The following is a 27,230-nucleotide window of genomic DNA, read 5'->3' on the forward strand; positions in this document are numbered from 1 at the left end:
TTTGGCTGTGGCAAGGCTGCCACAGAATGTGCAAGCTGAATTGTACTACAAATCCAGCGAGCAATCGTCTGCTTAGAAGCAGGAACACCCATCTTGTTGGGTGCATACAGGCTAAACAGCGAGTCAGATTTTCTGACTCCAGTCGTCCTGGAAACGTATATTTTCAGGGCCCTGATAACGTTAAGTAACTTGGAGTCCTCCAAGTCCCTAGTAGCCGCAGGTACCACAATAGGTTGGTTCATGTGAAAAACAGAAAACACCTTAAGGAGAAATTGAGGACGAGTCCTCAATTCTGCCCTGTCAGAATAAAAAATTAAGTAAGGGCTTTTATATGATAAAGCCGCCCATTCTGACACACGCCTGGCTGAAGCCAGGGCTAATAGAATTTTCACCTTCCATGTGAAATATTTTAATTCCACAGTGGTGAGTGGATCAAACCAATGTGACTTTAGGAAACTCAAAACAACATTGAGATCCCAAGGTGCCACTGGGGGCACAAAAGGAGGCTGTATATGCAGTACCCCTTTTACAAACGTCTGAACTTCAGGCCCTGAAGCCAGTTCTTTCTGGAAGAAATTCGACAGGGTCGAAATTTGAACCTTAATGGACCCTAATTTTAGGCCCATAGACAGTCCTGTTTTCAGGAAATGTAGGAAACGACCCAGTTGGAATTCCTCTGTAGGGACCTTCTTGGCCTCACACCACGCAACATATTTTCGCCCAATGCGGTGAAAATGTTTTGCGATTACATCCTTCCTGGCTTCGACCAGGGTAGGGATGACTTCATCTGGAATGCCCTTTCAGGATCCGGCGTTCAAATGCCATGCCGTCAAACGCAGCCGCGGTAAGTCTTGGAACAGACAAGGCCCCTGCTGGAGCAGGTCCTCTCTTAAAGGTAGAGGCTAGAGATGAGCGGATTCGGTTTTACTCGGTTCTCAAAACCGAATCTTATTGGCTCACGGATGTCACGTGTTTTGGATAGCCAATAAGATTCGGTTTTGAGAACCGAGTAAAACCGAGTAAAACCGAATCCGCTCATCTCTAGTAGAGGCCACGGTTCTTCCGTGAGCATCTCTTGAAGTTCCGGGTACCAAGTCCTTCTTGACCCATCCGGAACCACGAGTATCGTTCTTACTCATCTCCTTCTTATGATTCTCAGTACTTTTGGTATGAGATGCATAGGAGGGAACACATACCCTGACTGGTACACCCACAGTGTTACCAGAGCTTCCACCGCTATTGCCTGAGGGTCCCTTGACCTGGCGCAATATCTGTCTAGTTTTTTGTTCAGGCGGGACGCCATCATGTCCACCTTTGGTTTTTCCCAACGGTTTACAATCATGTGGAAGACTTCCCGCTGAAGTCCCCACTCTCCCGGGTGGAGGTTATGCCTGCTGAGGAAGTCTGCTTCCCAGTTTTCCACTCCCGGAATTAACACTGCTGAGAGTGTTATCACATGATTTTTCGCCCAGCGAAGAATCCTTGCAGTTTCTGCCATTTCCCTCCTGCTTTATGTGCCGCCCTGTCTGTTTACGTGGGCGACTGCCGTGATGTTGTCCCACTGGATCAATACCGGCTGACCTTGAAGCAGAGGTCTTGCTAAGCTTAGAGCCTTGTAAATTGCCCTTAGCTCCAGTATATTTATGTGGAGAGAAGTCTCCAGACTTGATCACACTCCCTGGAAATTTTTTCCCTGTGTGACTGCTCCCCAGTCACTCAGGCTGGCATCCGTGGTCACCAGGACCCAGTCCTGAATGTCGAATCTGCGGCCCTTTCATAGATGAGCACTCTGCAGCCACCGCAGAAGAAAACACCCTTGTCCTTGGAGACAGGGTTATCCGCTGATGCATCTGAAGATGCGATCCGGACCATTTTCCCAGCAGATTCCACTGAAAGGTTCTTGCGTGAAATCTACCGAATGGGATCGCTTTGTAAGAAACCACCATTTTTCACAGGACCCTTGTGCAATGATGCACTGATACTTTTCCTGGTTTTAGGAGGTTCCTGACTAGCTCGGATAACTCCCTGGCCTTCTTCTCCGGGAGAAAACATCCTTTTCTGGACTGTGTCCAGAATCATTCCTAGGAACATTAGACGTGTCGTCGGAAAAAGCTGCGATTTTGGAATATTTAGAATCCACTCGTGCTGTCGTAGAACTACTTGAGATAGTGCTACTCCGACCGCCAACTGTTCTCTGGACCTTGCCCTTATCAGGAAAGCGTCCATATTTCTTTTAGGAAGAATCATCATTTCGGCCATTACCATGGTAAAGACCCGGGGTGCCGTGGACAATCCAAACGGCAGCGTCTGAACTGATAGTGACAGTTCTGTACCACGAACCTGAGATACCCTTGGTGAGAAGGGCAAAATTTGGACATGTAGGTAAGCGTCCCTGATATCCAGTGACACCATATCGTCCTGGTTCGCTATCACTGCTCTGAGTGACTCCATCTTGATTTGAACCCTTGTATGTAATTGTTCAAATCTTTTAGATCTCACCGAGCCGTTTGGCTTCAGTACCACAATATAGTGTGGAATAATACCCCTTCCCTTGTTGTAGGAGGGGTACTTTGATTATCACCTGCTGGGAATACAGCCTGTGCATTTTTTTCCAATACTGCCTCCCTGTCGGAGGGAGACGTTGGTAAAGCAGACTTCAGGAACTTGTGAGGGGAAGACGTCTCGAATTTCCAATGTACACCTGGGATACTACGTGTAGGATCCAGGAGTCCACTTGCGAGTGAGCCCACTGCGTGCTGAAACTCTTGAGATGACCCCCCACCGCACCTGAGTCCGCTTGTATGGCCCCAGCGTCATGCTGCGGACTTGGCAGAAGCTATGGAGGACTTCTGTTCCTGGGAATGGGCTGCCTGCTGCAGTCTTCTTCCCTTTCCTCTAACCCTGGGCAGATATGACTGGCCTTTTGCCCGCCTGCCTTTATGGGTACGAAAGGACTGAGACTGAAAAGACTGTGTCCTTTTCTGCTGAGATGTGACTTGGGGTAACAAAAGTGGATTTTCCAGCTGTTGCCATGGCCACCAGGTCCGATGGACCGCCCCTTTATACGGCAATACTTCCATGTGCCGTCTGGAATCTGCATCACCTGACCACTGTCGTGTCTATAAACATCGTCTGGCAGATATGGACATCACATCTACTCTTGATGCCAGAATGCAAATATCCCTCTGCGCATCTCGCATATATAGAAATGCATCCTTTAAATGCTCTATAGTCAATAAAATATTGTTCCTGTCAAGGGTATCAATATTTTCAGTCAGGAAATCCGACCAAGCCCCCCCAGCGCTGCACATCCAGGCTGAGGCGATTGCTGGTCGTAGTATAACACCAGTATGTGTGTATATACTTTTTAGGATATTTTTCAGCTTCCTATCAGCTGGCTCCTTGAGGGCGGCCGTATCTGGAGACGGTAACGCCACTTGTTTTTATAAGCGTGTGAGCGCCTTATCCACCCTAAGGTGTGTTTCCCAACTCGCCCTCACTTCTGGCGGGAAAGGGTATACCTCCAATAATTTTCTATCGGAGGAAACCCACGTATCATCACACACTTTAATTTATCTGATTCAGGAAAAACTACAAGTAGATTATTCCCACCCTACATAATACCCTTATTTGTGGTACTTGTAGTATCAGAATATGTAACACCTCCTTCATTGCCCTTAACATGTAACGTGTGGCCCTAAAGGAAAATACGTTTGTTTCTTCACCGTCGACACTGAAGTCAGTGTCCGTGTCTGTGTCGACCACTGAGGTAAATGGGCGTTTTTACAAGCCCCTGACGGTGTCTGAGACGCCTGGACAGGTACTAATTTGTTTGCCGGCCGTCTCATGTCGTCAACCGACCTTGCATCGTGTTGACATTATCCCGTAATTCCTAAATAAGCCATCCATTCCGGTGTCGACTCCCTAGAGAGTGACATCACCAATACAGGCAATTTGCTCCGCCTCCTCACCAACATCGTCCTCCTACATGTCGACACACACGTACCGACACACAGCACACACACAGGGAATGCTCTGATAGAGGACAGGACCCCACTAGCCCTTTGGGGAGACAGAGGGAGAGTTTGCCAGCACACACCAAAAACGCTATAATTATACAGGGACAACCCCTTATACAAGTGTTTTCCCTTATAGCCTTTTCACATATGTAATCATATCGCCAAATAAGTGCCCCCCCTCTCTGTTTTAACCCTGTTTCTGTAGTGCAGTGCAGGGGAGAGCCTGGGAGCCTTCCTCACAGCAGAGCTGAGCAGGAAAATGGCGCCGTGTGCTGAGGAGAATAGGCCCCGCCCCCTAAAACGGCGGGCTCTTCTCCCGGAGTTTGTGAGATCTGGCAGGGGTTAAATACATCCATATAGCCTCAAGGGCTATATGTGATGTATTTTAGCCATAAAAAGGTATAATACATTGCTGCCCAGGGCGCCCCCCCCAGCGCCCTGCACCCTCAGTGACCGCCGGTATGAAGTGTGCTGACAACAATGGCGCACAGCTGCAGTGCTGTGCGCTACCTTATGAAGACTGAAAGTCTTCTGCCGCCTGTTTCTGGACCTCTGGACCTCTTCAACTTCGGCATCTGCAAGGGGGGTCGGCGGCACGGCTCCGGGACGAACCCCAGGGTGAGACCTGTGTTCCGACTCCCTCTGGAGCTAATGGTGTCCAGTAGCCTAAGAAGCAAATCCATCCTGCACGCAGGTGAGTTTACTTCTCTCCCCTAAGTCCCTCGTAGCAGTGAGCCTGTTGCCAGCAGGACTCACTGAAAATAAAAAACCTAACTTAAACTTTTATTCTAAGCAGCTCAGGAGAGCCACCTAGATTGCACCCTTCTCGGCCGGGCACAAGAATCTAACTGAGGCTTGGAGGAGGGTCATAGGGGGAGGAGCCAGTGCACACCACCTGATCCTAAAGCTTTTATTATTGTGCCCTGTCTCCTGCGGAGCCGCTAAACCCCATGGTCCTGACGGAGTCCCCAGCATCCACTTAGGACGTTAGAGAAATGAAGCTTTTACTTTCCATTATCTCCCAAACCAGATGTCCTCTAACTACAACAGATAAGATAATGACAAACCCAGAGAATACCTGAGGAGGAATTAGATCATTGATCACAAGATTTTCATTCCAACAAGACTGAAAAGCCGCCACTGCCACACAACATGCCGCCTTATGATCAGGTACTAACAACACTGCAGCCTCACTGGTCATCAGGATGCCACATACTGGTACCACGCCACCAACGGGTCACAGTGTACCACACAATCACCGGGCCACAGAATGTAACACTGGCAGCGGGCCACAGTGAGCCACTCCAACAGGATGCCACGGCACACCCGCAGCAGGCCACATTTCATAAGACTACAGTGAGCCACACGAGCAACAGGTCACAGTGCATCACACCAGCACCAGGCCACAACGTGCCATACCAGCACCTGCCCTCAACAGCACCAGGCCACAACGTGCCATACCAGCACCTGCCCTCACCAGCACCAGGCCACAAGGTGCCATACCAGCACCTGCCCTCACCAGCACCAGGCCACAAGGTTCCATACCAGCACCTGCCCTCACCAGCACCAGGCAACAACGTGCCATACCAGCACCTGCCCTCACCAGCACCAGGCAACAACGTGCCATACCAGCAACTGCCCTCACCAGCACCAGGCCACAACGTGCCATACCAGCACCTGCCCTCACCAGCACCAGGCCACAAGGTGCCATACCAGCACCTGCCCTCACCAGCACCAGGCCACAAGGTGCCATACCAGCACCTGCCCTCACCAGCACCAGGCCACAACGTGCCATACCAGCACCTTCCCTCACCAGCACCAGGCCACAAGGTGCCATACCAGCACCTGCCCTCACCAGCACCAGGCCACAAGGTGCCATACCAGCACCTGCCCTCACCAGCACCAGGCCACAACGTGCCATACCAGCACCTTCCCTCACCAGCACCAGGCCACAACGTGCCATACCAGCACCTGCCCTCACCAGCACCAGGCCACAAGGTGCCATACCAGCACCTGCCCTCACCAGCACCAGGCCACAAGGTGCCATACCAGCACCTGCCCTCACCAGCACCAGGCCACAACGTGCCATACCAGCACCTGCCCTCACCAGCACCAGGCCACAGTGCACCACACTAGCACTAGGCCATAATGCACCACAACAGCACCAGGCCACTACCTGCCATACCAGGACCCTTTCCCGCACAAGCCCTGGGCCAGTGGCTCACACCAACAATCAGAAAACAATAATTTATCATCCAACACTTCCTGTAAAAAAAAAAACCAGTTTAAAATATTTTGTCCATCCCTGCTGTTAAATGTAATATTTTCTTAGAGATGAATGGTGTATTTAGGATGGGAGAATAGAACATAAACGCTCCTGCATGAATGATCAATGCCCAGTGGCATGCACTTCATAAACTAGACATGCCTTATATTTAATAGAAAATGGTCTTTCATGTGTAATTAATGGACCCGCACAGCCTATAAACAGCATTATGCTGCATACCAATACAATAGTAGTTTGTATCTATATTGAGTAGAAATGTAAAGAAACAAAACTATCTATAGTTACAATTTCCTAGGTTATTGGTCGACACGGATTAGGTCGGCAGTCAATAGGGTGACACATTAAAATGGTCGACACTGGACAGGTGGACACATGAAAAGGTCGACATAACCTTTTTAAACTTTTTGGGTGTCGTTTTTTTTGCATAACATAACCAGGAACACCAATTAGTGTACCATGTCCCCTTGCAGCTGCGGGCAGGTTACTATTCCCAAATAGTAGTCCACGTGGATGGTAGAGTATGAAAAAGTAAAAAAAAAAAAAAAAAAAAAGAAGTAAAAAAAAAAAATTATATATATATGTCGACCTGTCCCATGTCAACCTTTTTTCCTTCCTATGTCGGCCATGTCAACGTTGACCAACTATTAACTGTCGACCTACCATCCGGATACCATTTAGTATTGGATTGCTGCAGAGTGAACGATTATAATAGGATATTTATTGCCTGACAGCAACATTTCCTGATACATAAAGATGAGCATCTGCCCTGGGCACTGCCTGTGACAAGGCGGCATGTGTGCAATTTATTAAGCTGCTGTGCCCAGGGAAAATGTAAGGAGAGCATTCGCCTCAGTGTGTGGCGAGGAACAGCAGAGTAACCCCACCGGGTACAATGCTGGTGCACCAGCTATACAGTGTAGCCCCTTCTGTGGAGGATTGTACGAGGCTCCCAGTGAGGAAGGATCATGTGGAGTGCAGAGATGTCCATGTACAGCATCATATAGACTCTGGGGCTAATACAGATGTGGTTGACGTTATCACAGCTGCTGTATGGCAATAATAATAATAATTATTATAATATTATTATAATAATCTTGTAACAGACGCCTCTTGCTGCAGTAGTGATCCGACCCGCATCTTAGGACATAGGCATCAGATCACTCAATCACCATTGGGCGACTTGCAGCATCCAACGGCAATGGTGACAAGCAAGCCCCCCCGTCGCAGAGGTCAGGAAATCTCCATGCAACCACTGCGATCCCTGGCCTCTAACCTCCCCTTAAACGTCGGCAACACACCTGCGTTTTGGGAAACTGAAGCCGTTGCCGCCACCAAAATGGCAGCAGCCCGTCAATCACTGATAGTCTGCAGCCTACATGGCAGGACCCGTTCACACACACGCATGCACAAAGTACTGAACATTGGTACTTTGCGCATCATGTTGCAGATCCTTCGGGATCTGAATGACCCTCTCATGGCAGGTACACATGGAGCGCAGAGATTTCCATGTAATGTACAATATCATATACGCTCTGTCCTCCTCTCGTGGCACATACACAAGAAGTCAGATTATTTCTGCATTGGGCAGATTTATTAGCAAACTGCCACTGTCCGGATCCAATGCATGTAAAGCAGAGGCCAGAGTTGAGATCACAGAGCACTATATTACAAGATTAACAAGGGGGCATTTTAGGAGCAGAATGCTTAGTTATTGTGGCTAAAGGCAGCTGCTGTTTAGTTTCTTTTAATATCAGTCTTCAAAAAATACAACCAGCAGAAACCAGTGATTGGAAGCAGCCAATGAGCACTCAGTTCATGGTAACATGCCCTGTCAATCAGCGTCTCTGTACTCACTGTCTGGTATAGCTGGAGTGCCTAAAGACAGAAAAACTGATTTCCAATGACTGAAGTAGAGTCCTGATGTTACTGACTGTGCATCTGCGACCAGAGTGGGCTCATGGGAGAGACTGTTTATTCAAGAGTAATGAAAAGGTGAGAACCGAGAGGACGATCTGACTTCCACCTTCCAATAATGATTATTCACAGGAGAACTAGAACATTAGCTAACGTGTGGAAGAGTGGCCCTGTGTGACCCATCCTGTTATAACTGAAGGCATGTTGGCCAAATTCACCCAGGTGTAACCATCACTATCTCACTAGCAGCAATACATTTCCCGACACTCACATCTTGCAGGAGTTTCTCCAAGTTCTCCTGGAGTTCATAGAAGTAGCGGGAGGTAATGAGTCCATCGCGGGACTTGCCCAGGCAGTCACGAGCCAGCTCGATCACCTGGTGATGAATGAAGCTCAGGGCACCATCTGCCAGCGGAAGGACACTCTCTGGAGCATTGCTGGTAATGAAATCCGCCAGTCTCTCTTCCATTTGGGCAGTGGCCTTCAGGAAACAAGAGGTACGAAGAGTAAAGACACTAAGGAATAAAACACAGTGAAGGGGAGGGGGATTTCCTAGAGAGTCTTTATATATTTCCACATATATGCAATTTGTCATCACTCTACAAATAACGTAACCTATGACAATAGCAGGAATCTGTTCTCACATCTAGGGACACTAGGGGCCTAACCTGTTATCAGAGATCATATACAAAATATAACCCCTGAATTTATCATTGGCGTCCCATAATCACGGCACCTGAATACCAGACATCCCATGACCACTGCCCCTGAATGCCAGATTATCCATGACCTCTGCACCTGAACATCAGACATCCCATGACCCCCTACAACTGAATATCAGACATCCCATGACCCCCTGCAGCTGGATATCACATTCCATGACCCCCTACAACTGAATATCAGACATCCCATGACCACCTGCAGCTGGATATCAGACATCCCATGACCCCCTACAGCTGGATATCAGACAACCCATGATCCCCTACAGCTGGATATCAGACATCCCATGACCACCTGCAGCTGGATATCAGACATCCCATGACCCCCTGCAGCTGGATATCAGACAACCCATGATCCCCCCTACAGCTGGATATCAGACAACCCATGATCCCCTACAGCTGGATATCAGACATCCCATGATCCCCTACAGCTGGATATCAGACATCCCATGATCCCCTACAGCTGGATATCAGACATCCCATGATCCCCGGCAGCTGGATATCAGGCATCCTATACCCCCTGCAGCTGAATATCAGACAACCCATGATCCCCCCTACAGCTGGATATCAGACAACCCATGATCCCCTACAGCTGGATATCAGACATCCCATGATCCCCTACAGCTGGATATCAGACATCCCATGATCCCCGGCAGCTGGATATCAGGCATCCTATACCCCCTGCAGCTGAATATCAGACATCCCATGACCCTTGCAGCTGAATATCAGACATCCCATGACCCCCGCAGCTGAATATAAGACATCCCATGATCCCCTGCAGCTGAATATAAGACATCCCATGATCCCCTGCAGCTGAATATAAGACATCCCATGACCCCCTGCAGCTGAATATAAGACATCCCATGATCCCCTGCAGCTGAATATCAGACATCCCATGACCCCCTGCAGCTGAATATCAGACATCCCATGACCCTTGCAGCTGAATATCTGACATCCCATGACCTCCTGCAGCTGAATATCTGACATCCCATGACCTCCTGCAGCTGAATATCAGACATCCTATACCCTTGCAGCTGAATATCTGACATCCCATGACCTCCTGCAGCTGAATATCAGACATCCCATGATCCCCTGCAGCTGAATATCAGACATCCCATGATCCCCTGCAGCTGAATATCAGACATTCCATGATCCCCTGCAGCTGAATATCAGACATCCTATACCCCTGCAGCTGAATATCAGACATCCCATGACCCCTGCAGCTGAATATCTGACCTCCCATGACCCCTGCAGCTGAATATCAGACATCCCATGATCCCCTGCAGCTGAATATCAGACATCCCATGACCCCTGCAGCTGAATATCAGACACCCCATGACCCCTGCAGCTGAATATCAGGCATCCTATACCCCTGCAGCTGAATATTAGACATCCCATGACCTCCTGCAGCTGAATATCAGGCATCCTATACCCCCTGCAGCTGAATATCAGACATCCCATGACCCCTGCAGCTGAATATCAGACATCCCATGACCCCTGCAGCTGAATATCAGACATCCCATGACCCTTGCAGCTGAATATCTGACATCCCATGACCTCCTGCAGCTGAATATCAGACATCCCATGACCCCTGCAGCTGAATATCAGACATTCCATGACCCCCTGCAGCTGAATATAAGACATCCCATGATCCCCGGCAGCTGAATATCAGACATCCCATGACCCCTTGCAGCTGAATATCAGACATCCCATGACCCCTGCAGCTGAATATCAGACATCCTATACCCCTGCAGCTGAATATCAGACATCCCATGATGCTCTTCATGTAAATACCTGCTGCAGACATCACCTGACATGACACAGACCTCATATAACCTATTCATCCTACTATAACTCAGATCTCTCAGAAAATGTGGGGTTCAATGAGGCAGTGGGGGAGATTCAATTAAGTGTGAATTGCCTTGCACACATGATATTACCACACCTAAAGTGCAGGCACACTTAATTAGATAGTCCCCAAGATGAGAATCACACCTGAAATATGCAAGCACCCCCCGAGCATGTGGGCCCATTTACCACGGTAATACAATGTGCATGGAAACAAGTACGTAACTTCTTCTCCCACAATATGTTCATAACAAACTCTACCCTGTGTCACAATAAAGAGCATTGTACAGTAATGAGACGTTAAAGTACAGGCTGCAGGGCTGACACGTCGGCTTACCTTGGGGAATCTCTCTTTGTACACATGATTCATCATTATTATCTCACCATCGTATGAGATGGGGGAACGTCCGGGACTGGTGGGGAGAAATCACAGTCACATTGTATTCATGGAATAACACAAACTAAGAATAGCGTAAAATAAGAGTTTAATACCAGCAAAACCAATGCCAGATGCAAGACAGTTATGTAACAGAACTCAACCAATAAATTCTGCATTTCAGATCTGTCCCATAATAAAAAATACTTTAGGAAGCGCATTGTGGTACGTTATGATCATATATATATATATATATATATATATATATAGCGATCATTTCAGGCTGAATTCCCAACAAGCTGGCGGCTGGGTTACAGCTGGTTATCACCTGGTAATAAATCTTCCTGTCACTCTCCAATCAGCCAGCAAGTACAGAGCCAGAGAACCGAAACGCACAAAATAAACAGTGTTATAATTCAGGTACATTTTAGGTTTGTGGAGCGATGCCAGAATGATGTCACCCCTGAGCAATATATTACATTGCAGAGTAAGATGGCATTGGGATTGTAATAGGGTAATACACATTGGCTGGACGCTATGACAGATGCTGCATACTAAGCATTCAGAGGTAGCGATGTAATCCTATGTATGAGTCACCCGCCGCTCACCAGCTCCTGCGCCCCCTCCACTGGGACAATGATGTCATCCAGAAACAATAATTACACACTTAGATTGCCTGGGACTCGGTGCAGTGTGTCCTGGTGATTGCATGGACTTAACAGGGAGCTGTACATTATATTTGCAGGACAATGGAAAGACGTGCCGGTGTCTGAGCAGAGGGATAAGGACCCAGGTTCTCAGTAAGATGCAGCAGATCTATGTTTCCTCTATGTGTCTGTAGATTTTAGCCAATTAGATTTATAAGGAAGGTGTAAAGGCATTAAATCAGCAGGAATCAACGTTTTCTGGACGTGCGTGGCACGAGGGGTCATGGCACGCTGTATCCTCTGATGCCACCCAGGCCAAGGCATACGCAGGGAAAGGGCACTAATATTTAATGCTGGGACGGATGAATGAGCCAGGAAAGTCGCTGAGCAAACATGAGGGGGAACGTTCTTTAAGAATAAATAAAGATCCTCTTAAATTACCCGTTGTTATGCAAATATCTTTTGGCTGCTGTAAATACCCGACAGAGAAATAAAGTATTTATTCCTTAATACTAAATAGTGAAATATTTACCAAAATATTTATATATCGGTTTGGCGTGCACAATGCATATTATGATACTAGATATTTGTATTAAGTCGCTATTAACTCCACTTCCAATATAAGTTTCTTTGAAGAGGGTAAAACTCTGCTCTGAAACATAAGTGGAGATCGCTATCTGTCTCTGACCGGTGAGGGTTCCAGCACAATAGAAAATAACAATATTGAGGAACTGCGATAAGAGGTGAGTGGCAGGAGCAGACTCCACATGAGAAAAGACTCTGACTGCTCTGAATTCATCTGTAACCTTCCGAGGGAGAATGGAAATCAGCCTCGCTGGAAATTGGCTGGGAAGGAAATGTGCCTCGGAAACAAGCAAAAGGTTATGTGAGGAATCCTTGGGGAGAGTAGATTTGCATGAACGAGTCCACATGAAAATAACGCATCAAATTAAATGTGTGATTGACTATGGCGTGGGGCGGGAGGTAACGCGCGACATGTGGAAAACCTACTGTAGCCTGTGCAGGAATAATTACATGGATAATCGACTACGCATAAACACGGATCTGGGCGGCTACGTTTATTAGGGAACTGCTGGAAGGGCAGGGAAGGCACCGTAGTCTCACCCAGGCAAAGCAATGTGAGTCTATCTGTAATCTGTTTAGTCAGGAGATTAGAATATGCATCTACCTGTGACTAAAGTGGGCATACAACACTACCCGAACCCACCGGGGGCATAGAGCAACACCTGCACCACTGCAGAGCACACAGCACCCTCCCACCCATACCACCACTACCCCAAGGGGCAGACAACGCCACCCGCTACCCCCAAGAGAGAGACAGCACGTTACAAACACAGACAAAAGCCTTATTTAATTAAGAGAGTCTGAGTTGCTGCTGTATAAGCGCGTATCCCCCGGTTTATAGAAAAAAGTATATGGGAAATAACACTGTATGTGTCTTGAGACAGAGGAGTGTGCTGTAGTGGGCGGAGGGAAGCTGGTACAGTGTGCCACAAGAGGTTCTCACAGGTGGGCGTAGCGTGGTACGTAGGAGGGAGTTAGTGTTAGTGTAGGTAGAATGTTCAATTGATCTTTATTATTGAGCGGTTTCCTTTCATGTATAGATAATTCTGCCTTCATTCCATTTTTCCATTAGTAAGATCCTGGTGCCGAAATTTTGGATCAATTTGGGACTGCACTGTTGTATTTCATTGTTATGAAGTCTATAGATGTCTAGTAATTAGCTGGAGTCACAGTATATTAGTTCAATAAATGTCGCTCCACCTGATTAACATATGAAATCACATGCAATGCCCCTCTCATCTGCCAAACTGATGATGTAGAAAACAGGACCTGACGCCTCTCTTGGTATTGACTGCACCGTGCCAGGATAACCCGTATTTACCGATAGGCTGTCACTGCAGGAGTAATCGCAGTTAACACTGAATAGTAACTGATGCTGTTTGAGGATTATAATAAAACAGTGTGACTATATCACTGTGAAATCCACAGACTGAAAGAAAGTAGGAATCCTCAAGCATCGTAGATGGGCCATATCCAGCAAGTGTCAATTCCTTCATCTGAACAATTTATCATTCCTCCTAATCAATATATTGAGCACCTTCCATGCGTCAGAGGAGCCCATCATATTATAGTTTATTCACATTATAGATGGACACACAAAAGGACAAACTGCAGTGTAACATTGCAGATGTAGGGGGCAGACAGGATGACACGGAAAGGTGGTGGTGGTGTGGAAGGGGGGTGGGGGCGGGGGGAGGCTGAGCCGGACGTGTTCACCTGAGGCTTCGTGATCGGGGGCGCATGGCTGGAGATTCCCGTCCTTCCTCATCGGTGATGCTCTCGGTACTGAAGTGCTTGGTCAGGAAGTGCAGTTCATCCGCCGTCGGCTGATACGGCAGCTGGTGCAGCTTCTCCTGGGATGAGCATGACGACTGAATACAGGAAACATAGAGAAGGACACTAAAGCGCATGCATATGGGGCTGCTCAAGTACACAAAAAACAAGCTGAAAATACAGGGAAAAACGCAACCAGTCAAACTTATGCGGACTGAAAAATAAGCACTAAATATGGCATTAAATCAACCGTCACTTTACTGAATGGTTTCCACTATCGCTGATCTACAGGCTGGAAATATAATTCCCATAAACACACTGGCCGATACACACTGGCCGATATATTGCGGGTCCGTCGGCCAGTGTGTACGGCCTATACGTCTGTGAACTCCGTCGTTCACAGACGTATCGCGTCGGCCCACAGCACAGCCGGCGGTCAATATATCTACCGCTATATTGGTGCGTCGCTGTGTGTGTACGGCGGTCGGCAGACCGCCCGTACACATGCTGCGGCGGCCGGCGGTGATTGACAGCTGAACTGGGCGGGCGTGTGTACAAGCCCGCCCAGTTCATGACGTCAGTCCCCGACGGATCGGGCAGTGTGTATGCTCAACACACTGCCCGATCCGTCCATAGATATATCTGCAGATCAATTGATCTGCAGGTATATCTTCCAGTGTGTACCCACCTTTAGAGTAAAGCAAACACACATTATATGAGTAACATAAGAGAAAAGGTCTTAGCGTAGGTGAGGGAATGTGAGCGATTGGTACAGATGGTAGAAAACCTATGTATATGAAGTAATTGTATTGTAATGGGCCCTACACATATGTCGATGTGCCGCCGAGGTGCCCGACGGCCGATACGGCCGACCCGGCGGCGGGGGGGCAGTGACGGGGGGAGAGAAGTTTCTTCACTCCCCCCGTCACCCGGCTCCATAGACGTGCAGGCAAATATGGACGAGATCGTCCATATTGGCCTGCATGCACAGCCGACGGGGGACCAGCGATGAACGAGCACGGGGCCGCGCATCGTTCATCGCTGGAGCCTCCACACTGAAAGATATGAACGAGTTCTCGTTCATTTATGAACGAGATCGTTCATATCTTTCAAAAAAATCGGCATGTGTGTAGGGCCTATTAAACGTTAGGATAATGAGCAGCCGTACAGTGCCCAGGTTGATGTTTTCTTAGCGATCCACCAGTTTCATTTTGTGCCAGAGGATTAATGTCAGACGCGTGAGTGTAACGGACAGACTAGTGTAACGGACAGACTATCGCTGCGGCCAGAGCGCCAATTGAAGCATTTGAATGCACCGTAAGGTTACAGGATACATGTATACTGCTTATAGGGCATATTCTGCGTTGGGAGAAAGGCAAACAAGGGGCAAGTAACGTTACACCTTGGTAAATCCATGTGGCACTGTACTGCAAGGGTTCATGCTAAACTCCGAGCGACTCTAAAAGTGGCAGCATAATGAACACTGAGCAGCTGTCACACAGGGACTAGCGGCTGTAATTCTGGGTGATGAATAAACAATATCTGCTGCAATGCATACAGCGAGTACCTGTCTAGGGACAGACCAAGGTCCTGTGTAAGGACTTCTACTGGGTGCCAGGAAAATTGATGCAGGGAGGAGGGATACACAATGAAACCAGCACAAACACTTCCATTAGAGCACACTCACTGAGACAGTAGAACTCGGAGTGTTGGTTCCATATCCAGAAGAGGGTAATGACGCCAAGGACCAGCGACGGCCGTCTGTCCTGAAACAAAGAATAGTGAGAGTTACATGCAGCACAATTACCAGAGAGCAGTCTGGATAGGACGGCAAAGCGTTGGAAACAATCGCGGCGCCTTGTACCCATTGGATAAATTTTATGGTGTGAATGGAAGATAAAATAAATTCCCCAAAATGAGAAGGAACAAACAACGGGTGATCCAGGGGAGCAATAAAACATAAAATGCATGTTCTAAAAGAGCGGGTGATGCAGTAATGAAATCACTGATGTCAGCAACACACTACGACATGACGACAGTAGAGGCACATAGAACGCAATCACAGCGGCTCAAGTCACGACATGTGCAATACATGATTCACTGTCACGGAACACCTCCTGCACAAGCGGACGTTTGAATTGCTGGGTGAAATGGGAAAGTGATGGCTCCACTGTAGAAAGCTGGTGTGCCGACCTGTACACAGTGACACAGACATGCACACACAGGAGCAGGTTACCTGTCCGCCCTGTGTCCGTGGCTGGATATGAGAGATGTTACACGTTAGTTACAGAGCCATTCAGTGACACACATTATTTCCCATCATGCTCAGCAGGTGGCCCCATTACTAGAGCTCCTCTTATTCGGCAGAGGAGGAATCATGAATGTAAAGTACGGCACACATTTTCTATAATATAGGTTCTGAACGCACCACAGGAGCTGGGGGAATGCAGGGGGTATGCAGCACTAGTGCCCAAGGCCAAAGGGGGTGGGGGAGGGGGGAGATGTTTGTGGCATTAGTGCACATAAGCAAAGTATTAGCCTCAGTGCCAGATCCAGTTCAGTCTGTATACATGAAAGCATAAATGTAACATCTGTGTATAGCTCAGCACAGTATACTCTGATCAGATGTGGCAACAGCTAGTGCTCAGCATTGCCATACCCGGCACCAACTACAAATCAGCATTGCCATACCCGGCACCAACTACAAATCAGCATTGCCATACCCGGCACCAACTACAACTCAGCATTGCCATACCCTGCACCAACTACAACTCAGCATTGACATACCCGGCACCAACTACAACTCAGCATTGCCATACCCGGCACCAACTACAACTCAGCATTGCCATACCCGGCACCAACTACAACTCAGCATTGCCATACCCGGCACCAACTGCAACTCAGCATTGCCATACCAGGCACCAACTACAACTCAGCATTGCCATACCCGGCACCAACTACAACTCAGCATTGCCATACCCGGCACCAACTGCAACTCAGCATTGCAATACCCGGCACCAACTACAACTCAGCATTGCCATACCCGGCACCAACTACAACTCAGCATTGCCATACCCGGCACCAACTACAACTCAGCATTGCCATACCCGGCATCAACTACAACTCAGCATTGCCATACCTGGCACCAACTACAACTCAGCATTGCCATACCTGGCACCAACTACAACTCAGCATTACCATTCCCTGCACCAACTACAACTCAGCATTACCATACCCGGCACCAACTACAACTCAGCATTGCCATACCCGGCACCAACTACAACTCAGCATTACCATACCCGGCACCAACTACAACTCAGCATTGCCATACCCGGCACCAACTACAACTCAGCATTGCCATACCCGGTACCAACTAAAACTCAGCATTGCCATACCCGGCACCAACTACAACTCAGCATTACCATACCCAGCACCAACTACAACTCAGCATTACCATACCCGGCACCAACTACAACTCAGCATTACTATATCTACAACCAAATCTAATTCAGCATTACCATACCTTGCACACACATGGCTCAGCATTACCATACCCAGCAGCAGATATAACTCAACATTACCATGCCCGGCATCAGATATAACTCGGCATTACCATACCTGGCAGCAGATATAACTTAGCATTACCATACCCAACACCAGACATATCTGACCATTACCATACCCGGCACCAACTACAACTCAGCATTACCATACCCGGCACCAACTACAACTCAGCATTACCATACCCGGCACCAGATATAAATCCGTATTACCATACCCAGCACCAGATATAACTCAGCATAACCACACCCAGCACCAGATATAACTCAGCATAACCACACCCAGCACCAGATATAACTCAGCATAACCACACCCAGCACCCAATATAACTCGGTATTACCATATCCAGCACCAGATATAATTAGACATACCAAACTTATCACTATAAATGGCTCCTCACACAACATCTACATTTTTGGGGCAAGTGAAAAGTTGTTGCCACATTTCACCTTAACCGGTCACGCCGTCGGCTTATTGTGCAGGAAGCCACTGCGTAGCTATGTGCAGCCGGCTTACCGCACATACAGCGAGGCAGGCACCACGAGACACTGTGCCGGGATAGTCTGCAGCAGAAGCTGCTCATCGCCATTTATTTTAAATACATCAATTTGTCTTTTCTCCAACTACTGTGCAAAATGAGGCGTTGAGAAAACGGTTACAAGAAACACATTGCTTAATGGTTCGCTTCATCATGTACATCACTGGGCTCCATTAATTATATATAAAATCACTGCGTAAAATCAGTTTTAAATAGAATTTCTGGGTATATGGCACAGACTCTGGAATAGAAATAAATAACAGTCTGCCACAGAGACCCACTGAAGGCAAGTATGAGAGACTGTGCCTCGTAATTATATATGAATATTACTGATTGTACGCTTTGATATAATCTATTTACTGTTCGCATTGCAATGCCTCGTGCTGGTTACACCCTCTCATTGCCGCAGCCTTCTCTGTCTGTCCAGCCGCTACTTTACTACTTAAGCCTCTATTTCTCTGTGTAATTCTCTCTTCCTAACGTTCCCCTTTTCTCCCCACTGCAATCAGACACATCACGCCGATCGCAACAGTCCTTCCGAAAACTCCCATTACATGGCTTAAAGGAATTCACTACAATAGAAAATAGTCATAGAACCCTATCCCAATACATGAAGTAGACAAGTTTACTGCTTTTGTGGCACTACAATATATATTGACCGTTTTGTATGCTGGGACTTGCAGTTCATTATCCGATAATAAATGTGCACTAGTACATAAGTGATTTCAATGCATCTGCTGGGGATAAAGGGGGCAATGTATCAAACCTTCTAAAAACTGGAGTTAAAAGATAAGTTAAAACATCATGAAGTCCTTTAAGTTGCCTGAGGCAGGATTTTCAGCAGATGGTTTCCCTATACTGTGGGGTGGGCGGGATAGAGAGGAATACAGAAGATGATGGCGCTGTGGTCTAAGACTGACGTGGCCGGGAAAGCATATGTCCACCATCGGTTTATGATAGGGGCTCCAGCAAATGAGTCTTAAAAAATAAAAAAAATAGTGGCTAGACAAACGCTTCTCTGATCTAATAGACGTTACTGCCCTGTGCACACAACACTTGCCAAGGAAGCAGTTCCATGGGAGAGACACCAATATAAGCGGATACGTGCATTACTTGATGTCTCTGCCTAGGAGATATTAGTACAGATAATCACATGTATTCTATTATAGTGATGCGGCTGTGGGGTATCTGTGTGAGAGCATGTAAATGCACAGTTTAAAACACTTTTCCAGCATAAATCGCAGCAACTACTGCCATCTAGTGGTAACAAACAAAAATTAAACTGCTAATCTTTCATATAACATTCAAAACTTAGTATATACTTGGCTTGCCGTCTATGTACTCATGCATGTATTTCAATACTTAATGTTTTGATAAACAGGATTGGCGTATCCTTTATATTTATTTCTTGACATAATATATGGTTTATATAATGACTGGGTGTCGCTGACTAAACCCTTTCCCGTTCTCTGCTTACAGACTACTGATATACCTGGTGGATATATGCTTAACATATAATTATGCCTATATAGTATATGTCCTGGATATCTGTTAGAACACTGCATACAGAGCACGTATTTTTTTCTTTTGTAAATGTTCCATTGTTTACTTGTTGTTTTCTTTTATTCCAAACGCAATAAAAATACAGATTTAAAGAAAAAAAAAACTTAGTATATACTGTACAATAATATTGTAGTAGCTGAATCTGCACCTTAGGAAAAAAAAAATAAGAATTTACTTACCGATAATTCTATTTCTCATAGTCCGTAGTGGATGCTGGGGACTCCGAAAGGACCATGGGGAATAGCGGCTCCGCAGGAGACTGGGCACATCTAAAGAAAGCTTTAGGACTATCTGGTGTGCACTGGCTCCTCCCCCTATGACCCTCCTCCAAGCCTCAGTTAGGATACTGTGCCCGGACGAGCGTACACAATAAGGAAGGATTTTGAATCCCGGGTAAGACTCATACCAGCCACACCAATCACACCGTATAACCTGTGATCTGAACCCAGTTAACAGCATGATAACAGAGGAGCCTCTGAAAGATGGCTCACAACAATAATAACCCGATTTTTGTAACAATAACTATGTACAAGTATTGCAGACAATCCGCACTTGGGATGGGCGCCCAGCATCCACTACGGACTATGAGAAATAGAATTATCGGTAAGTAAATTCTTATTTTCTCTAACGTCCTAAGTGGATGCTGGGGACTCCGTAAGGACCATGGGGATTATACCAAAGCTCCCAAACGGGCGGGAGAGTGCGGATGACTCTGCAGCACCAAATGAGAGAACTCCAGGTCCTCCTCAGCCAGGATATCAATTTTGTAGAATTTTACAAACGTATTTGCTCCTGACCAAGTAGCTGCTCGGCAAAGTTGTAAAGCCGAGACCCCTCGGGCAGCCGCCCAAGATGAGCCCACCTTCCTTGTGGAGTGGGCATTTACAGATTTTTGGCTGTGGCAGGCCTGCCACAGAATGTGCAAGCTGAATTGTACTACAAATCCAACGAGCAATAGTCTGCTTAGAAGCAGGAGCACCCAGCTTGTTGGGTGCACACAGGATAAACAGCGAGTCAGATTTCCTGACTCCAGCCGTCCTGGAAACATATATTTTCAGGGCACTGATAACGTCTAGCAACTTGGAGGCCTCCAAGTCCCTAGTAGCCGCAGGCACCACCAATAGGTTGGTTCAGGTGAGACGCTGAAACCACCTTGGGGAGAAACTGAGGACGAGTCCTCAATTCCGTCCTGTCCGAATGGAAAATCAGATAAGGGCTTTTTCAGGATAAAGCCGCCAATTCTGACACGCGCCTGGCCCAGGCCAGGGCCAACAGCATGACCACTTTCCATGTGAGATATTTTAACTCCACAGATTTAAGTGGTTCAAACCAATGTGACTTTTGGAACCCAAAACTACATTGAGATCCCAAAGTGCCACTGGAGGCACAAAAGGAGGCTGTATATGCAGTACCCCTTTTACAAACGTCTGAACTTCAGGGACTGAAGCTAGTTCTTTTTGGAAGAAAATTGACAAGGCCGAAATTTGAACCTTAATGGACCCCAATTTCAGGCCCATAGACACTCCTGTTTGCAGGAAATGTAGGAATCGACCCAGTTGAATTTTCTCCGTCGGGCCTTACTGGCCTCGCACCACGCAACATATTTTCGCCAATTGCGGTGATAATGTTTTTGCGGTTACATCCTTCCTGGCTTTGATCAGGATAGGGATGACTTCATCCGGAATGCCTTTTTTCCTTCAGGATCCGGCGTTCAACCGCCATGCCGTCAAACGCAGCCGCGGTAAGTCTTGGAACAGACAGGGTCCTTGCTGGAGCAGGTCCCTTCTTAGAGGTAGAGGCCACGGATCCTCCGTGAGCATCTCTTGAGGTTCCAGTTACCAAGTCCTTCTTGGCCAATCCGGAACCACGAATATAGTGCTTACTCCTCTCCATCTTATCAATCTCAGTACCTTGGGTATGAGAGGCAGAGGAGGGAACACATACCCTGACTGGTACACCCACGGTGTTACCAGAGCGTCTACAGCTTATTGCCTGAGGGTCCCTGGACCTGGCGCAATACCTGTCGAGTTTTTAATCATGTGGAAGACTTCTGGGTGAAGTCCCCACTCTCCCGGGTGGAGGTCGTGCTGAGGAAGTCTGCTTCCCAGTTGTCCACTCCCGGAATGAATACTGCTGACAGTGCTATCACATGATTTTCCGCCCAGCGAAGAATCCTTGCAGCTTCTGACATTGCCCTCCTGCTTCTTGTGCCACCCTGTCTATTTACGTGGGTGACTGCCGTGATGTTGTCCGACTGGATCAACACCGGCTGACCTTGAAGCAGAGGTCTTGCTAAGCTTAGAGCATTGTAAATGTCCCTTAGCTTCAGGATATTTATGTGAAGTGATGTCTCCGGGCTTGACCATAAGCCCTGGATATTCCTTCCCTGTGTGACTGCTCCCCAGCCTCGCAGGCTGGCATCCGTGGTCACCAGGACCCAGTCCTGAATGCCTAATCTGCGGCCCTCTAGAAGATGAGCACTCTGCAACCACCACAGGAGGGACACCCTTGTCCTTGGTGACAGGGTTATCCGCTGATGCATCTGAAGATGCGATCCGGACCATTTGTCCAGCAGGTCCCACTGGAAAGTTCTTGCGTGGAATCTGCCGAATGGGATTGCTTCGTAGGAAGCCACCATTTTACCCAGAACCCTTGTGCATTGATGCACTGAGACTTGGCTCGGTTTTAGGAGGTTCCTGACTAGCTCGGATAACTCCCTGGCTTTCTCCTCCGGGAGAAACACCTTTTTCTGGACTGTGTCCAGGATCATCCCTAGGAACAGAAGACACGTCGTCGGAACCAGGTGCGATTTTGGAATATTGAGAATCCAATCGTGCTGCCGCAACACTACCTGAGATAGTGCTACACCGACCTCCAACTGTTCCCTGGATCTTACCCTTATCAGGGAATTGTCCAAGGAAGGGATAACTAAAATTCACTTCCTTCGAAGGAATATCATCATTTCGGCCATTACCTTGGTAAAGCCCCGGGGTGCCGTGTTCCATACGGCAGCGTCTGAACTGATAGTGACAGTTCTGTACCATAAACCTGAGGTACCCTTGGTGAGAAGGGTAAATTTTGACATGAAGGTAAGCATCCTTGATGTCCCGAGACAACATGTAGTCCCCTTCTTCCAGGTTCGCAATCACTGCTCTGAGTGACTCAATCTTGAATTTGAACCTCTGTACGTAAGTGTTCAAAGATTTTAGATTTAGAATCGGTCTCACCGAGCCGTCCGGCTTCGGTACCACAACAGTGTGGAATAATACCCCGTTCCCTGTTGCAGGAGGGGTATCTTGATTATCACCTGCTGGGAATACAGCTTGTGAATGGCTTCCAAAACTGTCTCCCTGTCAGAAGGAGACATCGGTAAAGCCGACTTTAGGAAACGGCGAGGGGGAGACGTCTCGAATTCTAATTTGTACCCCTGAGATATCACCTGAAGGATCCAGGGGTCTACTTGCGAGTGAGCCCATTGCGCGCTGAAATTCATTGAGACGGGCCCCCCAACGTGCCTGATTCTGCTTGTAAAGCCCCAGCGTATACTGAGGGCTTGGCAGAGGCGGGAGAGGGTTTCTGTTCCTGGGAACTGGCTGATTTCTGCAGCCTTTTTCCTCTCCCTCTGTCACGGGGCAGAAATGAGGAACCTTTTGCCCGCTTGTCCACGAAAAGGCTGCGCCTGATAATACGGCGTCTTCTCATGTTGAGAGGCGACCTGGGGTACAAACGTGGAATTCCCAGCTGTTGCCGTGGCCACCAGGTCTGAAAGACCGACCCCAAATAACTCCTCCCTTAATAAAGCAATACTTCCAAATGCCGTTTGGAATACGCATCACCTGACCACTGACGTGTCCATAACCCTCTACTGGTAGAAATGGACAACGCGCTTAGACTTGATGCCAGTCGGCAAATATTCCGCTGTGCATCACGCATATATAAAAATGCATCTTTTAAATGCTCTATAGGCAAAAATATACTGTCCCTATCTAGGGTATCAATATTTTCAGTCAGGGAATCCGACCACGCCAACCCAGCACTGCACATCCAGGCTGAGGCGATTGCTGGTCGCAGTATAACACCAGTATGTGTGTAAATACCTTTTAGGATACCCTCCTGCTTTCTATCAGCAGGATCCTTAAGGGCGGCCATCTCAGGCGAAGGTAGAGCCCTTACAAGCGTGTGAGCGCTTTATCCCCCCTAGGGGGTGTTTCCCAACGCACCCTAACCTCTGGCGGGAAAGGATATAATGCCAATAACATTTTAGAAATTATCCGTTGTTATCGGGGGAAACCCACGCATCATCACACACCTCATTTAATTTCTCAGATTCAGGAAAACTACAGGTAGTTTTTCCTCACCGAACATAATACCCCTTTTTTGGTGGTACTCGTATTATCAGAAATGTGTAAAACATTTTTCATTGCCTCAATCATGTAACGTGTGGCCCTACTGGAAGTCACATTCGTCTCTTCACCGTCGACACTGGAGTCAGTATCGTGTCGGCGTCTATATCTGCCATCTGAGGTAACGGGCGCTTTAGAGCCCCTGACGGCCTATGAGACGTCTGGACAGGCACAAGCTGAGTAGCCGGCTGTCTCATGTCAACCACTGTCTTTTATACAGAGCTGACACTGTCACGTAATTCCTTCCAACAGTTCATCCACTCAGGTGTCGACCCCCTAGGGGGTGACATCACTATTACAGGCAATCTGCTCCGTCTCCACACCATTTTTCTCCTCATACATGTCGACACAAAAGTACCGACATACAGCACACACACAGGGAATGCTCTGATAGAGGACAGGACCCCACTAGCCCTTTGGGGAGACAGAGGGAGAGTTTGCCAGCACACACCAGAGCGCTATATATATACAGGGATAACCTTATATAAGTGTTTTTCCCCTTATAGCTGCTGTATAGTTAATAATGCGCCTAATTAGTGCCCCCCTCTCTTTTTTTAACCCTTTCTGTAGTGTAGTGACTGCAGGGGAGAGACAGGGAGCTTCCCTCCAACGGATCTGTGAGGGAAAATGGCGCCAGTGTGCTGAGGAGATAGGCTCCGCCCCTTTTTCGCGGACTTTTCTCCTGCTTTTTTATGGATTCTGGCAGGGGTTAAATGCATCCATATAGCCCAGGAGCTATATGTGATGCATTTTTTTTGCCATCCCAGGTGTTTTTATTGCGTCTCAGGGCGCCCCCCCCCCCCAGCGCCCTGCACCCTCAGTGACCGAAGTGTGAAGTGTGCTGAGAGCAATGGCGCACAGCTGCAGTGCTGTGCGCTACCTTGTTGAAGACAGGACGTCTTCTGCCGCCGATTTTCCGGACCTCTTCTGCCTTCTGGCTCTGTAAGGGGGCCGGCGGCGCGGCTCTGGGACCCATCCAAGCTGGGCCTGTGATCGTCCCTCTGGAGCTAATGTCCAGTAGCCTAAGAAGCCCAATCCACTCTGCACGCAGGTGAGTTCGCTTCTTCTCCCCTTAGTCCCTCGATGCAGTGAGCCTGTTGCCAGCAGGTCTCACTGAAAATAAAAAACCTAAACTAAAACTTTCACTAAGAAGCTCAGGAGAGCCCCTAGTGTGCACCCTTCTCGTTCGGGCACAGAGATCTAACTGAGGCTTGGAGGAGGGTCATAGGGGGAGGAGCCAGTGCACACCAGATAGTCCTAAAGCTTTCTTTAGATGTGCCCAGTCTCCTGCGGAGCCGCTATTCCCCATGGTCCTTACGGAGTCCCCAGCATCCACTTAGGACGTTAGAGAAATATATTTTTCAGAGCATGCATCAGTTTCGGTGTGTGATGTATCAACGCAAACACTGGTTCAGATGATTAAAATTAATCATATTTACAGAGTTGTCAGTCAATTCTCCCTAATGCTTATTACAAGAGTGTACAGTATATTACACATTTACTATCCATCCTTCCAATACGTCAGCAGTCTTTGAAAAGATACTTTCACATCAGAAAATGTTTCCTTCTTCCAACAGTCTACCATGTATTCACACACAGTAGTCTATAATTTCTAACATGGAAATTGTTATTTTTACAGACTGTATGACAAATTGTTTAGATGAATTGTAAAATTGGCAGTGAAACAAATATGTTTTTGCTGTTCATGCTAAATACACATGACTATAGGCGGCATGCGACTACAGATGTGTTCTGTTACAATGCATCTAAATGTCATACATTCCGTAAAAAATAACATCTTCCATGTCACAAACCAGACTACTGTGTGTGAATGCATGGTAGGAAACATTTTATGAAGCGATTGTATCTTTTCAAAGACTGCTGACATATTGGAAGGATGGACAGTAAATGTGTAATATACGCATCAGGTCACGTGAGAGTCTTCTACTGTTTCTATTGGGTATCTATTTTGCGTCTTTTTTGCCAAAAATATGTCTTACTTGCAACATGATGCGACTAGAACGCACCGGGAGACGGCGCTGATTAATCCGATATGTGTGTGTGAATGAGCCTCTGAATCTGTATATGAAGTGCTACAACGTAGCAGCTGTAGCTTTTTCCCAGTACAAGTTCTGTTCTGCTCCATGGGTCTAATTCAGACCTGATCGTACCCGTGCAAAAGGGGGACGCCCAGCACAGGGCTAGTCCGCCCCCCATGTCTAGCCCTCCCTTCCCCCCCGCCGCACGGCGGCGATGCTAGCGCACCCGACGAGTAAGTCTCTAACTGCACAGCGCTGGTAGGCGACTTTTTGAAGCATCCTGGGTCGCAGCGGCTGCGTGTGACATCACGCAGCCGCCGCGGCCCACCCCCCGCGCGGTCCGGGCATGCCTACATTGCCCGGACTGCACCCCCAAAACGACGGCCTAACGCTGACGGCCCGTCAATCAGGTAGAGGCGATCGCTGGGCTGAGATGCCGATCGTATCTCTGGCATGCACACGTGCACTGCGGCGCCGGTGCATGTGCAGTTCAGACCTGATCGCCTGCTGTGCGAAAACGCACAGCAGCGATCAGGTCTGAATTAGGCCCCATTTACAGACTCGGTCACACACAATATACAAGTGTCATATATCAAATTAAGCAGCACACGAACGCCGGCAAAAAAAAGGATGCTCAATGTTAGCAGAGTTGCACGGGACCTGGCGTCTCACTCACGATGCATAACGTATTGAAGCTAGATGTATGATGACATCTGTAGGTGGGTGTCGTACGGTATGCTGGCACTCGGGCTCCCGGCGCCCAGCATACCGGCGCCGGGAGCCCGACCGCCGGCATACCGACAGCGTGGCGAGCGCAAAGGAGCCCCTTGCGGTCTCGCTGCGCTCGCCACGCTGCGGGCACGGTGGCGCGCCACACTATTTTATTCTCCCTCCAGTCGGGTCGTGGACCCCCACGAGGGAGAATAGTTGTCGGTATGCCGGGTGTCAGGATTCCGGC

The 27,230-nt window shown here is 47.9% G+C and overlaps 1 protein-coding gene across 3 annotated transcripts in view; it reads right to left on the minus strand.

Annotated features, from left to right (window-relative positions):
• MAST2 (microtubule associated serine/threonine kinase 2) overlaps positions 1 to 27,230 on the minus strand; it is a 128,044-nt gene that overhangs the window by 53,593 nt on the left and 47,221 nt on the right. For 2 of the 3 annotated variants that reach the window (XM_063939495.1, XM_063939497.1), the window contains 5 exons: positions 16,405 to 16,425; positions 15,856 to 15,934; positions 14,112 to 14,266; positions 11,125 to 11,200; positions 8,492 to 8,701 (listed from right to left, as the gene is read on the minus strand). In XM_063939495.1, the coding sequence (XP_063795565.1) occupies positions 8,492 to 8,701; positions 11,125 to 11,200; positions 14,112 to 14,266; positions 15,856 to 15,934; positions 16,405 to 16,425 (541 nt within the window). The remainder of the gene's footprint in view (positions 1 to 8,491; positions 8,702 to 11,124; positions 11,201 to 14,111; positions 14,267 to 15,855; positions 15,935 to 16,404; positions 16,426 to 27,230) is intronic. The other variant, XM_063939496.1, reaches the window with a different exon arrangement.

Source organism: Pseudophryne corroboree, chromosome 9 (genome assembly GCF_028390025.1).
Source record: "Pseudophryne corroboree isolate aPseCor3 chromosome 9, aPseCor3.hap2, whole genome shotgun sequence".
In the NCBI taxonomy this organism is placed as follows: domain Eukaryota; kingdom Metazoa; phylum Chordata; class Amphibia; order Anura; family Myobatrachidae; genus Pseudophryne; species Pseudophryne corroboree.